Here is a 15,005-nt window from a genome sequence, read left to right as displayed (position 1 = left end):
GGAGACCCTTCATTTATTTAGGTCTGTGCTATATTTGACACTAAAATGGACAGTCTAGTGGAAGCGGGGACATTATTCAGAGAAATGCAGAACACAACGCTATCACAACCACTGGAAGGGATACAGTAATGCTGGCCAAGGCTGAGATTCATTGTAAAGAGCCCAGAAAAACAAAATGTTCCAGGGCTTCCGACAGAGATGTTTGTTCCCAACAAAGAAAGCACATGGAATAATATTCATAAAAAGGACATCCTTGGGTGCAAATGTGAAACCCAGCACGAGAGGCTGGTGGAAAGGCAGAGCCTTTTCATCCACAAAACTAAGAAAATTCTGATTAATCCAGTGCCAGTATAAATTTTGCTGCACAGGGAAGACAATTTTCCAACACATATTTTTGGGCTGAATGGGCTTGGCTTGCAGTACTAAGGGCTCAGTTTGCTGGAATCAAGCACCTGGTCTTGACCCTCTCCCCTCTCAAATTGGCCAAGCCAACATGCCAGTTTTTTTTTTGTTAGGGTAAGTGTTTGGTAATAGTTGGATGGCTTTGTGTGTGTTCCTTCCAGCGGTTCTAATAACAAAATACCACATTGAGGCAGCATCTTGGCCTCCAACAATATGGAATTGCTGAATAGACTCTGCATTAGCAGAGTTCAGATACACCCTCAAAGAGCGTTATGAAACAGCGTCAGAAGATTAAACTTTCATTGTTAGTGAACTTAAAAGGCGTACAAATAAAGTGATGGATGGAATGCTTGAAGGAATCTCAGCCACTGGTAATTACTCAGGGCCGCATCGCTATCTATAGTTATTTTGTACAGCATATCACCTCAGTTTGGACCCAGCTATATGCAACCCAGTGTCGACCCTGCTCCAAGCTAAAAGTCTAGCCTGAACTGCCAAGCCATGTCCTCGCGGACCTGGAACACAAACAGATCTTCACTATGACTACATCACTCACGACATGATCTAGGACATCATTGATAGCATGACTGCAACATCTCAAATATTTAGAAAAGAAGGGGTCCCCTGCATACAAATGGCTTGCCAAGTGCAGGGAGAAACATGTACAATTTTGAAAGAATTCTTAAGCAAGAAGCTATACATTAAAAAGTGCAGGCACATACATATAAATTTCATATAAAAAGATGCAATGAAAATTGACCAGAAATTGAACATGTACGAAAATATGGTATATTCAGGATAGCAAAAAATATTGTATTAATTATACCATGTTAAGAGTTAAAATATCATGAAAAGACAGCATCAGTCACTATACAGTAATGTCCTTAACACTTGTTCATACATGCATTGATGTCACAAATACACGCAATAGGACAGTTTGTTATAAATATGAGAGATCAAATCATCTCATAATAAACATTGATGTCATTTGTCTATGACTCATGCTAAAAGTGCATTGGTAACCATGAAATATTCAACAGAATAACTAATTGTATTAAGGAAGGCTTGAATATGGGGGTTACATCTCAAAATTACATAATTGATGGCAAGACTGTGCATGGCAGGGGCACAAATTAGTTATCTTAGGACACCGTTTTTAGTTACTTGAGATAACTAAAACTGGTGAATTTCAGTGTTTCAAAAATACAAAATGATCAGTGAGCATAATGAACAGACCCGCCCTTCCCCTCCCTTTTGTCCCACAGAAAGTAATTTCCAAAGAAACGTTGTGCACTCCCTATAAGCACCGTCTGCATCAGGTGTGACCAGAGGCCCCAATATAGAAAAATACATATAGTAATGCACCAAAAGTACATAATAATGTGGAAGAGTCCAAATCAAAATGTAGAATGTTCCAAATCATCTTTATTGTGCTTGTACAATAGACCTATAGATCCAAGTGTTACAGCAAAGCAACACAGCCAACGCGTTTTGTTCACCACTGTGGTCTTCTTCAGGGTGTACTTATTTTGGTACAGCCAATATACCATGATATGCGTCTCGTGAAATTATAGTTCACCATATGGAAATATGACATATATGTGAAGGGGTCCAGTTAGATTACATACCCTGGATCCTTTTAATATCCGGCCAGGCCACCCCCGTACTTGACAACTTAGTCACTGTCCAGGATAATAGACAAAACACAACTCTCACCACATGAGTGCAAATATTAAAAACAATTTTTGCCCTCACGCAGTGTGAGTTGCGGTTTGTCTACTATCCTGGACAATTTCAGTGTTTGAGTTTAAAATGCTACTTGGTCACTAAAATTTCCACCCGACTATGTTACTTTAACCTTTTTCTTCTTAATAATAATAATAACAATAACCTTGAATTTGTAAAGCGCACAGCTACCTCCGAAGTGGTTTCCCGGCGCTGGGGGCCCTCGGGAAGATTAAGCGAGCTATTGCCCAGAGTCACATGGTGCTGGGCTGACCTGCCGCGGGATCCGGGGATCGATCCGTGAAGCCCGTGGTCCGGAGTCACGCACCCTGGCCGCTGCGCCACACCTCTTCCACTGTGAATATGTCATGTACATATAAATCAGAATACTTTCTAATACTTAAGACTGCTGGTAAACTAAATGTTTGGGAACCTACAGATCTGAATAGCAAAGACAAAACATGGGCGATGCTGGATCTGATGGTAGTAAAAACGAATGTTGCCAAAACGTGGGGCGCAAGTGCAACTCCTACAGTGGAGGGGTGGAAGGCCGACATGGACTGGTGCATGATGAGGGAGAAAACTGTATATGTTGCAAGAGGCTGCCAGAAATAATTGTCACAAATATGGGGCAAATGGAATGAATATCGTGGTAACATCTGTGTCCCACCAATTGTCCCCTCTCCTTCTGTTACAGGTACACCGTAAATAATATAACGCAAGAACACTAAGTATTGAAATGTGCAACCGATCTATGTTTGTATGTATACGATAAACCAGAACTTATCCCGTTTGATTGTAAAACATAAATGTTGCATTACTATTATCAATAAAAAGAAACGACTACTGGTAAACGTATATGGGATTAAATATCTCCTGTCGTACATTACAAGGATATTGGAGACACCAAGGAGATCTGTATCCATATAGAGGAATGAGGCTGAAGGGGGAGTTCTTTTATAAGGTCAAGGGACTCCGAGTTAAGGCAGCTGGTATATTATTCTTTGTGAAACATGATCACACCATTACCTATTCGACAAACTGCTTACATTTCTGATGTGTTGCCCCTCCTTTGGAGTTTTATATATTGCAAACTTGACCCGGAGGTATCAGAGCGCTTTACATGAGCACCAGTTACATTACAGACGGACACATTCCTAATATCAAGGAGATAGTATAGTGCCAACATAAAGAATAAAAGCGGAATTTGTAATGTGAAATTACATAATTTTCTGTGAAGTATTGGGATGTTTACATAACAGGGATCATATGATAGCCTAGACAAAGGCGCCTCAGTTTGCATCAAGTGACCCTTTGGAAGGTTGTTAGCACGGGAGGACTGTTGATTTTCACGATTTGTGATTTAGACCAGGAGATTTGCTGAAGCTGAACCAAATAATAGCGTTGACGTTTTGACCCAAAGAGAGCTCAGTGAAATTGTCATAAAGGGTCTTCTTCAGGACAAGGGGCGGTGAAAGCCTAGCATGGGGGTGGGCTCCCTTAGGCGTCCCTCGCAGAATAGAGGCGGACAGAAGATCTGCAATTGTCAGGAAGGCTCAAGTTTTCAATATATAGGCTAGTATCCAGAAGGCTCAAGGTATTCAGTATAGGCTATGGAATCCTATTATGATTGATGGAGTAGCCCAAACACGATTAATCCATGAGGGCGATGTAACAAAGTTTTGGGAAGGGATCAGTCACCGTTGAAATCCTGTGTTTGCGCGTTGCTCAGCAGTCTGCATCGCCCTCATGGATTAATCGTGTTTGGGCTACTCCATCATAACAGGGTTCCATATCCTACATTGAATACCTTGAGCCTTCTGGACACTAGCCTATATATTGAATACCTTGAGCCTTTGTGATGATTGCAGATCTTCTGGCTGCCTCCATTCTGCGAGGGACGCCTATGGGAGCCCCCCAATGCTGGGCTGTCACTGCGCCTTGTCCTGAAGAAGACCATTTATGACAACTTCACTGAGCTCTGTTTGGGTCCATACATCGAACCTATTATTTGGTTCAGCTTCAGCAAATCTCCTGGTCTAAATCACTAAGCAAATGCGCTAGCCACTGGAGGTGTTCTGTTGCTCTTGTTTTCTGATCTTTTCTTAATTCTTCACTCTGTATATATGCACTCAATCCGACACACATCGCTGGACATATCCTAGATGTCATTTTTGCTAATACTGAACTAGTTACCTTTCAAACTATAACTCCAGTCACATGGTCAGACCACCACTTGCTTGCTTTCCAACATAAAACAACACTAAGCGACTCACCTAAAACTACCTTACATCCATCCACCTATCAGCTGTGGAACAAACTCAATTAGGAACACTTGGAAACACAACTAACATCCAGTATAAATCTGGAAACCATAAATTCTGTTCAGAATCTATATGAGTGGCTACAGGAAGCTTTCGACATCCTGATACCACTCAAAACCACACAACAGAACAAAAGGAAAAAAGCGCCTTGGAGAAACATAGAAATAACAAGCATTTACAATGCAACGGTTTCGCCTTTGACAAAGTTAGAGCTATTGGCATTGTAAATGACAAATTGTTTATTTATGTGTTGGTTTTGAAAACAGATAAATAAATGGCATTGTCATTTACAATGTCAATCGCTTAATCTTTCGCAAATTTCCGACAAGATAGGTCAAATCTGGTTTGGCAGGGTATAAGCCAACTGTTATTATGTTATGTTAGTAACATTACAAGCAGCACTATGGTGAGTTGTGTAATGATTCGAGAGGTAACGATATGTGGTGGGTCTGGTGGTGGCTAGGCACTTTAAATGTCTACAGTCTAGAACCGATCACCCCGCACACCCCCGCACACCCCCCTTGGGTGTAAAGTTACTGGATTACATCAGATTATAAGGGGAAACATTTTACAGCCCTGAGTCTTTAACCTACTGCATTACTCGTTCATGTCAAGTAAGACAATCAGGCTAACAACACTCAATACAATTATTTTTCAGTCGAAAGCCCTGCAGTAGAAAGTGTCGTTTGCCATTCCATGGAGTCATATGCAACCTAACTGGCGTGGCACTGAGATGGATCTGGCAGCGGTTGGGTTGGAGTGATAATAAGAATTCAGAGATCAACACTGCTTTACGATGTTTGGGTGCGGGCGTAGCAAGGAATATCTCGTGCTTAATGGTTTAGTCCATGACGTGGCCAAAGCGTTAAATAGTAGTGGAGTTACATATGTAAATAAACTAACCACGAATTTCCCGTATGGTCCCAATATTCTGTGCGGTGCAGTCTGTGGGGTACTGCGCGAAGTAACAATCATAGAAGACAGCACTCCCAATTTAAGTCTGCTTAATTGATTTTAAGGCGAAACATTGTTATTTTACCTTTCTCTTATTTGCGTTTCTCCATCCAATTAAATAGATGTTGATGCTATCAGGAAATCAATAACTTTTTTTGTCTAAATCTCCCTCTAAGGTTTTCTCAAATGTTGATATGTACGGATTCGCGATGGGGGATTAGTATGCAGGCACAGGTGGTTTGCTAGATCTGGAGGAGTAGTAGTAGCTGTTGTTGTTGGGCCCAGGACTTACCTTTACCAACGAGCAGAGCAGGCAGGCACGTAGGTGCCGAAGATCCTTTGGAACCGTCTCTAGCGACATCTCGAAAACCCGAAAACACACAAATGTGTGTGTGAAGTGAATCTGCTAACAGGAAGTTGCACAGCGACATCTATCCGGAAATCCTATTATAGCCATCTTTGTTAAGTAACACGGACAATGGACACAGACATAGGACTCGAGGTATGCCACAAGCTGATCTTTGCAGATTTATCTAGTGGATAGCGACGAGCAACGCCATTTTGAAGTGAAACCTATTCATGTTTATAGTATCAAAGTCTCCGCAGCGAGAGTCAACTACACCTTCATACACATATCAAAATCGTATTCTGTATGTGTTTTAATGTATGGATAAACTATCCATTGCGCAGGTTGTGTTGGGTCAAGTGATGTTCACACTAACTTACATTTTGGTAATTCATGCCTTGGTTACATCATGATTTAGGGGCATTACTGCCCAAGATGGCGGCCGCCACCAGCTAGGTCTCAAGCAAAATAACAGTAATCAGGCTTTTTGTGTACGTAGATATTCTCTCACTGTTCCCTGCTGCGCCGTCGTGGGAGCGTAGTCATTATTACAGTTTATTTATTTATTTTGTGATTTTAAAACGTTTGGCATTACAGTGAAAGACGGGGCAGATGCGATCCTTATCATATTTTACCTAGTTACCACATTTTCGGATTGCTAATGTAAGACATTACCAAGGGTCGAGTGTGCTTATTTGTGACATGTCTTACCTGTAACATTTTCAGTAAAACGCAAGTACAATTAGAGCCAACCAAAATCCCCGTAATTAGAAAAATATTTATCCACATTTTGGCACACCATGGTGCTCTAGGTGAGAATCAGAAACAAGTCAGGTCCCAGGCCGGCCAGCCAATCACAGCGCGGCCCGGGGAATGACGTCACGGGGGTGTCCCGGGCCGGCAGCCAATGACAGCGCGGCCCAGGACAAAGGGGCGGGACTTAAAAAAAGACCGAGAAACGCCCCCGAATCGCGTTTTCAGGGGAAAGCGTGATTGACAGCCTCTGTCTCCCAATGGCTAGCCTCCATTTATGGAGCTAGCCAATGGGAGACAGAGGAGGAACCAAAGCCCCATATGTAGGATCATGAGATTTCGCCCTGGGCGGAGCAACTGCTACGCAGTTGCAACGCCAGGGCGAAACCTAAAAAACATAAAACAACAAATTAGAAAGCTGCAACGTACCTGGCTCAAAACAAACGCCAAACAAGACAAACTTCACCTAGAACAAATTAACAGATTATATAAGTCGGCTATCAAAAAAGCTAAGAAAAGGTACTATTCAGACAGAATTCAAAACGCTAAATGTGCAAATAAAGAATTCTATAAAATATTCAATGAATTTCGAAAACCAAATTGCCTAGAAGGAACTCAACCTGTTACTCAAGATTTCACAGACAAACTGGCAAATCATTACAAGGACAAAGCAGACACGTTGGACTCATACTTACAACAGAAACAAAGCACCAGCACTAACCCTTGTACAAAACAACTATCCAAGAATGCTCTAATCAACCGTCTCCGTTCCTTCCAACACATCTCACACGATAAATTTATGGACCTGGTCAAAGCAAGCAGGCCTGCCGGCAGCCCTTTTGACCCCTGTCCGCCACAAACTTTCAAGACAATTCTTTTAACAACCTCTGTTGCCATTCCAGTAAGAAGAATCATCAACGATTCCTTAACTACTGGAATATTTCCAGAAGAACTCCAAAAGTCATACTTACGCCCTTTACTGAAGAAAACAAACTTGGACCCGCTGAACCCCGACAACTACAGACCCATTACAAATGAACCTTTCCTGGGCAAACTGATAGAAAGAGCAGCGTTCGCCCAGATGTCCCAATTCATTGAAGAGAATGACATACTTTCAGATTTCCAAACAGGATTCCGTCCGGGAAGAGGCACTGAATCTTCCCTCCTTGCCATCTGGGATGACCTAAAGAATACAGTTGACCGCAACGGGGTTGCTGCGCTACTCCTCTTGGACCTCTCAGCTGCTTTTGACACGGTTGACCATGACACTCTGAAACAAAGACTTTATGAAGCCGGCATAGAGGGAACTGCTCTAGACTGGATCGCGTCCTACCTTCGAAACAGAACTAATGTCATCCACACCCCACCTTTCTTGTCCAAACCGTACTCCACAAAAGCAGGGGTCCCTCAAGGTTCTATCATCTCGCCCATGCTTTTCAACATCTACATGAAGTCATTACCAGTACTGATCAATAAATTTCACCTCACGTGCTACAACTATGCAGATGACACGCAAATACTCCTTCAACTGGAATGCCCCAAAGACATTGGAAAATCACCAATTTTCAGCTGTCTCAGAGCCGTGGATCCGTGGATGACTTGGAGCCATCTCAAATTGAATGCTTCAAAAACTAAAATACTCACGTGTGGCGATTGGAAAAAATTACAACCCCCTTGCCGCATGGCCTGATGAACTGGGATCACTGCCTAAAGTATCGAAGGAAGTAAGAAACCTCGGAATGACCATGGACTCCAAGCTGTCGATGAATGTCCAAGTAAATAAACTAGCAAGATCAAGCTTTGCTACTATAAAAACGCTGCAATTTTTTTCCCTCATTTGGGATTTCCACACAAGGTCCAAGCTACCATCTCCCTTGTTCTATCCAAACTCAATTACGCCAATAGCCTCTACCACGAATCACCTTTAACGACCATGAAAAGACTACAACGGAAACCACGAGACCACATCTCCCCTGCCTTGAAAGCCCTGCATTGGTTACCGGTTGCCAGAAGGTCCACGTTCAAGCTGCTTTGTATTACCCACAAAGCAATACATGGAATAGGACCACTCTTCATCAGGAATAAAATCACCAAACACATTCAACAAAGGAACCTACGCTCTAAAGGAGCATCTCGTCTCAAAATCCCACCATACAAGAAAAAAACAATGGGTGGCACATCCTTCTCTGTTCAAGCAGCCAAACTATGGAACTCTTTACCCCCTAACATAAGATCCACCGACAACCACCTTATCTTCAGAAAACTACTCAAGATTCCCCACATAATCACCATACGGAAATAGAAATTTACAGCATATCCCTCTGTATATAAGCATTTGTTTTCACTATAGATATGTACCTATCTTTGTGTATTACTTTATAAAACATGTAAAACAATTATGTTGTTAAGAGAAGAAAAAAATAATAATAATAATCAATAAATAAAAATCATTTTTGGTCTACATGTAAATACTTCCATAGTACATCTATGTACCTTCCATATACTTGGATCTGTGTGTCTGTTACTTTTCTCCTGAAAAAGCATATCCAATGCACTACCCTATCTCTCATCCTGTGCCTCTATCAATATATTTAATCTAAATATACTTACTTTTTTATGTATCTATATACTTTTAATGTACTTATGGATCTATATACTTATCTCTTTCTTCTAATTTAGCATTTCCAATGCACTAGCCTATTTCTCAGCCTATACTTCACTCAATATATCTTCTAGCCCAACCTTCTGACTCCTCTCAAACTTCTTTCTACTACTCCTTCTAATGCACTACCCTATCTCTCATCCTATAGATCTATCAATATATCCTCTACATCCACTCTCTCATTAATCCCAAACCCCATACCACTACTATGATCGCCAAAATAACCTTTTCTAGACTCTCTCCTGCTCTACCCCTCTTTGCATCATCTGACACCTCTTTTTACTACACCGATCCCCTAAAACAAACATTTCTAAACTCTCCCCTCTGACTCCTTCCCTCCAAAAACTACATTTTACTCATCCAAAAGCCTCTTCCTACTGCTAAGACTTAAAAAAAATCCTTCACTCTTTTATCCCTCCACTATCCTTTTTCAATAAAAATTAACAGACTAACATGTTTCATTCTCAAATTCCATATTCCATATTCAACTATACTAATATACTGCCCAAATAACTGAATAACATATCTACTACTCAAATTACTTCATATTTATACTATACTAATTTTCAACACTAATCCTTTATGGGTTCCGGAGTGGCGTGCTACTCGCCAGAAAAGCGCTTCAACGCCCATCAGGGGTAACAAGTGCTATATGAATGCAAATCTTTCTTCCCCTTTTATCCATCCGCTATCCTTCTCACTCCAAGTAACAGACTAATATCCACCACTGAAATTACCTCATATTTCACCATATTAATTCACCACTAATCCTCTATAGGCTCCCTGAATAGCATGCGTCAACAAGCGAGCGATAAATAAATACAAACCTTTGTCCTACTCTATCCTTCTGCTATCATTCCAAATCCAAATAACTGTTTAACCTATCCACCACTTAAAATGTACTTGCATGTTTCACTACACTAATTCAACACTAATCCTCTGTGGGTCCCAGAGTAGCATGCTACCTGCCGAAAAAGCGCTTCGAAGCCTCGTCAGGGGTAGTAAGCGCTATATAAATGCAATTACAATACAATACAATACAATACTTCACCACCATCACTGAGCACTGAATGTCACCATACCTCTTGCCCCTGCAATTCTGTGTATTCCGCTTTGACAGCCTTGTAAAAAGTTGTAAATACCCACGAAAGCTTCAATTTATTCAATACAATACTTTTTGCAAGCATCTACTTGAGGGTGCGGTTTAATTTAATCTAGTGTTCCAACCAGCTTGAACTGATGTGCTAATTTTCATTTGATATCATTGCTAATTATTTGTTATTTACTTAGCAACCAATTTTCCTGATGAATACTAATATTAATAAATGTTTCGCACGCTTCCAAATTATTATTATTATTACGAGTTTTGTATAGCGCGTAGTTACCCTCGGGCATCCCAGCGCAAATACACATAGCATAACATTTGCACGTGTAAGCATGCGTTGCTAGCATGACAAACTGGGAATAATAATGGTCTTAAGAGTCGAGTGCATGCCTCTTTAAGGTACATTTCTCACTGCTGGTCCAAAACATACAAATGAATACATCGATTGCAAGGCACTGAAATTGTGTAAGTGTTATATGTGCACTTTCAGTGTTACCAAACCAAAAATGCTCTTTATTAGTAATAACCAAATTAAAAGCATACAGCATTATAAATTGTTCATGTAGTCAGATGTCCATGAACTCAACAGCATTGAAATGAAACATTCCAGGCACATTCTTAGCAGGACTTTTGTAACATGTTATTTTTTTCCCTTTATATATTACTTACAGTAAAAAAAACAGGTTTCATCTAGTGTCATTTAATGCATTCAGGTTCAAGGGGAATGAACATGAAGAGATATGAATGATGCAAAGAAGAACAAGCATTGGCAAAGCCAATAAGTCTTGCTTTTCTTAAACATACAATGGCAAAGCTAATACGTTTGGCTTTTTGTCAGGAGGAGTGTTTGGTAATAGAAGGGAGACCTAGTGTGTTGTTCCCTTCTGTTCTAGAAGGTAAACACCACACTGAAGTAACCTCTTGGGCTACAACAGCATGGACGCTTGAAGCAGGCTCGGTTGGTGAACAGATTGCATTAGCAGAGTTGTTGTACCCTCAACGAAGAGTGTTATCAAAAGGAGTGAGAAGAGCAAATTTGTGTTGTAACTGGTGAGCCTAAAAGGCTTAAACCGCTAGAAGGTTTGGACTTTGTGTACAAACAAGCTGTAAATATATTAATGTTGCCAAGACAACAGAGTAACAATAATGAATTTTTAAGACTGATAAGTCAATAGTGTGGATTTACCATTATGACAAGAAGACATGCCTTCTACATAAAAGACGTAAATCGGCAAATAAATTGTCATCATATCAATAAAGTGAGTATTACATCCTAGAACATGCATAGACTCTGAATGAATTGCAAGCTACATGTTGTGTTGCCATGAAATCCCATGTATGGCTGAAATGGGATGACCCTAAACGTCCCCCCCCCACACTAATCCGGACATGTATTTTTTATCGTTTGTTTAAAGTATCGGTAACATAACACGTGCTTGGAAACTAAAGCTGCCTGTAGAAAGATCTAAGAATGAAATGCCTCCAAACTACAGTGCATAGGGAGGATCCGTCTACTCCTTTGGGTGTGAAGCTTGTACTATTACACACAAGTCTATCCCCAAAATCTTCCCATGTCTCAAAAATACCCCCAGTTGTTATTCATAAGTCAACCCTTTCTATTCACAAAACAATCCATTACTCATTACATTGCCTGACTAGCTCCCCTTCGAGCTTTTGCACCCAATGGACATGAGGCGTACTACACACACTTTTTTTTTTTTTTACAGAGTTGTCTTTAGCGCAAACTTAATCCGGTATCAGCGATCAGAGCACTTACATAGCACCAGTTGCGTTACATGAGGACACATTCATTTTTAAGAGGCACGGGGATATTAAGTGATTTTCCCAGAATCACAGGATGTTCAGCATCATTGCCGAGACTCGAACCCTGTTCCCCAGATTCGAGGTCGACCTCCCTACCCGTTAGGCCAACTCCACTCCTTTTCTTTTAGTCATTATTTGAGCAAGAAAACGCGTGTGATTTGAGCAGTTTCTCTAAATGAGTTTTGCAGTTGGTTTCACAGCAACAAAGGCAATCAGATTTTTTATTTGAACCAAAAAAAAGGCTTCTTAATAATCATACCATGACTCATACCACACCATGCAGGGAGGGCAAAATAAGACACTTTGCTCACTTATTGCTTGTCTCACACCCGTTGGATAAAGCATCACGTATGGGAGAGAAAAGTGTTTTATTTATTAAAGACAATGAGGTAGAAGATATCTTACCTTGTAATGTTCATCAAAACGCTAACAAGCATTGTATAACCGACCTGTCCTCGTGCTTATGACGTCATGCTTACCCAAGGTGACTGACACCATTTGCCGTGAATGCTTTGATGTCATGGGTGAGAGCAAGGAGAGCTTTGGTGCTGGCTGGTCATATAAGACAATAAACCAAGGTGGAGGGACTCAAATCTTAGTTCAAGGACTGCTACTTGAACACATTTCTAGGAACTAAAGTTCTTGTTGGACAGAAAGTGGATTGAGCTCTTGGGGAAAAGGTTTTCCCAGATCCAGTGATGATGGAGAATTATTGTTGGGATTTTTGTTTGGTTTAGACCATTTTCACAATTTTGGACCTTCCCCTTGAAGGAGGAATACAGCTTATTCTAAGCCAGCTGTGTCCAACATCGTCCAGATCCACTCAACATAAATGTACATACAATGAACATAAATGGAAATTGGGTACATAGTCTGTGGTTAGTGGACCTCGCTCTTCTGGTCTTACAATGGACATCTCTGCTTAAGCAAATACTTGTAGGGCCCGATTCACAGAATGAACTTGAGACTCAATCCTAAACTTACTACTCTTTTGGTATTCACAGAATGCACTTACTACTTTTGGTATTCACAGAATGAACTTACTACTTTTGTTATTCACAGATGTTAGGATTTTGGGCCAGATGCATCAAAGGGTTTTGCCCATACTGTGTCTATGGGAAAATGTGTTCATGAATATGGCCCTATGTCTTAAGTTTGACTTAAGACAGACTTAAGACAGGATTTTGTCTTAAGTTTGTCTTAAGACAAACTTAAGACAAAATCCTAACTTCTGTGAATACCAAAAGTAGTAAGTTCATTCTGTGAATGCCAAAAGTAGTAAGTGCATTCTGTGAATACCAAAATAGTAGTAAGTTTAGGATTGAGTCTTAAGTTCATTCTGTGAATTGGGCCCATAAACTTTTTCCTTTCGTTTTGCTTTCTTGATATTTTCTTTCACGTTGTACGATGCATCGATTCAGATGGCACTCATAGCGTGCAAACCTAGCTCAAAAAGAAAAAACTAACACTTCTGTGTTTTTTCACCCAGATCTCAAGAGTTGCATGGAAGATCTGACCCACATTCCTACTTGTCCGACTTAACGAAACATTCGGAAATGGAGTACATGGAAAACAAGCGCCCTCGATTGGAAATGCTCCATGACCAGCTGATGCGGCACTCGCCTTCAATAAGCCAAAACCAGCATGGAGGAAATGAAGATATGGCAAAGGTAAGACCTTCTGTACAGTTGTTTTTATTACATTTTTGGGGACTTTTGCATAAAGCGAAGTATGCAGCATTAAGCCTGCTTTGGCCCTTTTCACATGCAACTTGCAATATTGTCTGGTATGTTTGTTCACGGTTGCAAGCCAGGATGGAGCTAGGGGTCCTGTTGCCTCAGTTTCATTGTTCCACCAGGGAAATGCCTTGATCTTGTGTGCAGTCTGGTTTGGGCAGGGTCCCTTCAAATGAAAGATGAGAAACTGTTAATGCCAGCCAAAGCTACCCAAGCTAAATATGTTCATAGGGGTTTCCTGAAATGGCAATTTATTTGGGGGGGGTGTCCGAGTGCCGTCCAAAATGGTCCAGCGTGTTAGTCTTTGAGCACGTTGTGTTCTACCCCTGTGGCTTTTTCTTTTGTACCTTGGCCAGCTCAGATAACTCATGGCTGCACTAAGCTACTTTAAAGAACACAGTGTATGTAGCATCAGTTGGTGTACTTCTGGCCACTACTCAAGAATGCTTTCGGAAGGGAGTTCTCACATTGAATTCAGTTCTCTTCAACAGTAGGTGGCGTGTCCAAGAAGTTATCACACTCTTTCAGGTTTGTTTCATCAGTGCCTTGTTTTGCAGCGGGCCTGTCCCCATGTTGCAGTTCTCCATCACCTGCTCTGTGGTAAAAGAATGTATGACTTTACAACGCATGCCTTTGCAACGCAGTTTTTACATCGCAACATCTTTTACAACGCATACATTTACATCGCATGCCACTACAAGTTTTTTTAAACTACATTTACAACGCATTCCATTACATCGCATTATACCTTGACAAAACATAGCATTACAACGCATACCATTACATTGCATTTAAGGTAAGTGTTGGCTAGTGTAGGTATAAAAATTACTATTCTAACTCCAGAGGTGCAACAGTAGTGCAGGGGTACTATGCGTTGTAATGCTATGCGTTGTAATGGCATGCGATGTAATGCCTGCATTGTAATGACGTGCGTTATAGTGACATGCAATGTAATGAATGACTGCGTTGTAGTGACATGCGTTGTGAAGGATGTTGCAATGTAATTACAGCGTTGTAAATGTAGTGCAATGTAATGCCTGCATTGTAGTGATGTGCGTTATAGTGACATGCAATGTAATGACTGCGTTGTAGTGACATGCGTTGTAAAGGATGTTGCAATGTAATTACAGCGTTGTAAATGTAGTGCGATGTAATGACTGCATTGTAAAGGTGG

The 15,005-nt window shown here is 40.9% G+C and overlaps 1 protein-coding gene across 13 annotated transcripts in view; it reads left to right on the top strand.

Moving 5' to 3' along the window:
- Positions 1 to 15,005, top strand: part of NCOR2 (nuclear receptor corepressor 2) — a 1,388,857-nt gene that overhangs the window by 337,542 nt on the left and 1,036,310 nt on the right. For all 13 annotated transcript variants that reach the window (XM_078667637.1, XM_078667632.1, XM_078667640.1 and 10 more), the window contains exon 4: positions 13,585 to 13,765. In XM_078667637.1, the coding sequence (XP_078523763.1) occupies positions 13,585 to 13,765 (181 nt within the window). The remainder of the gene's footprint in view (positions 1 to 13,584; positions 13,766 to 15,005) is intronic.

Source organism: Lissotriton helveticus, chromosome 11 (genome assembly GCF_964261635.1).
Source record: "Lissotriton helveticus chromosome 11, aLisHel1.1, whole genome shotgun sequence".
In the NCBI taxonomy this organism is placed as follows: domain Eukaryota; kingdom Metazoa; phylum Chordata; class Amphibia; order Caudata; family Salamandridae; genus Lissotriton; species Lissotriton helveticus.
This window is presented reverse-complemented; position numbering and strand designations above follow the sequence as displayed.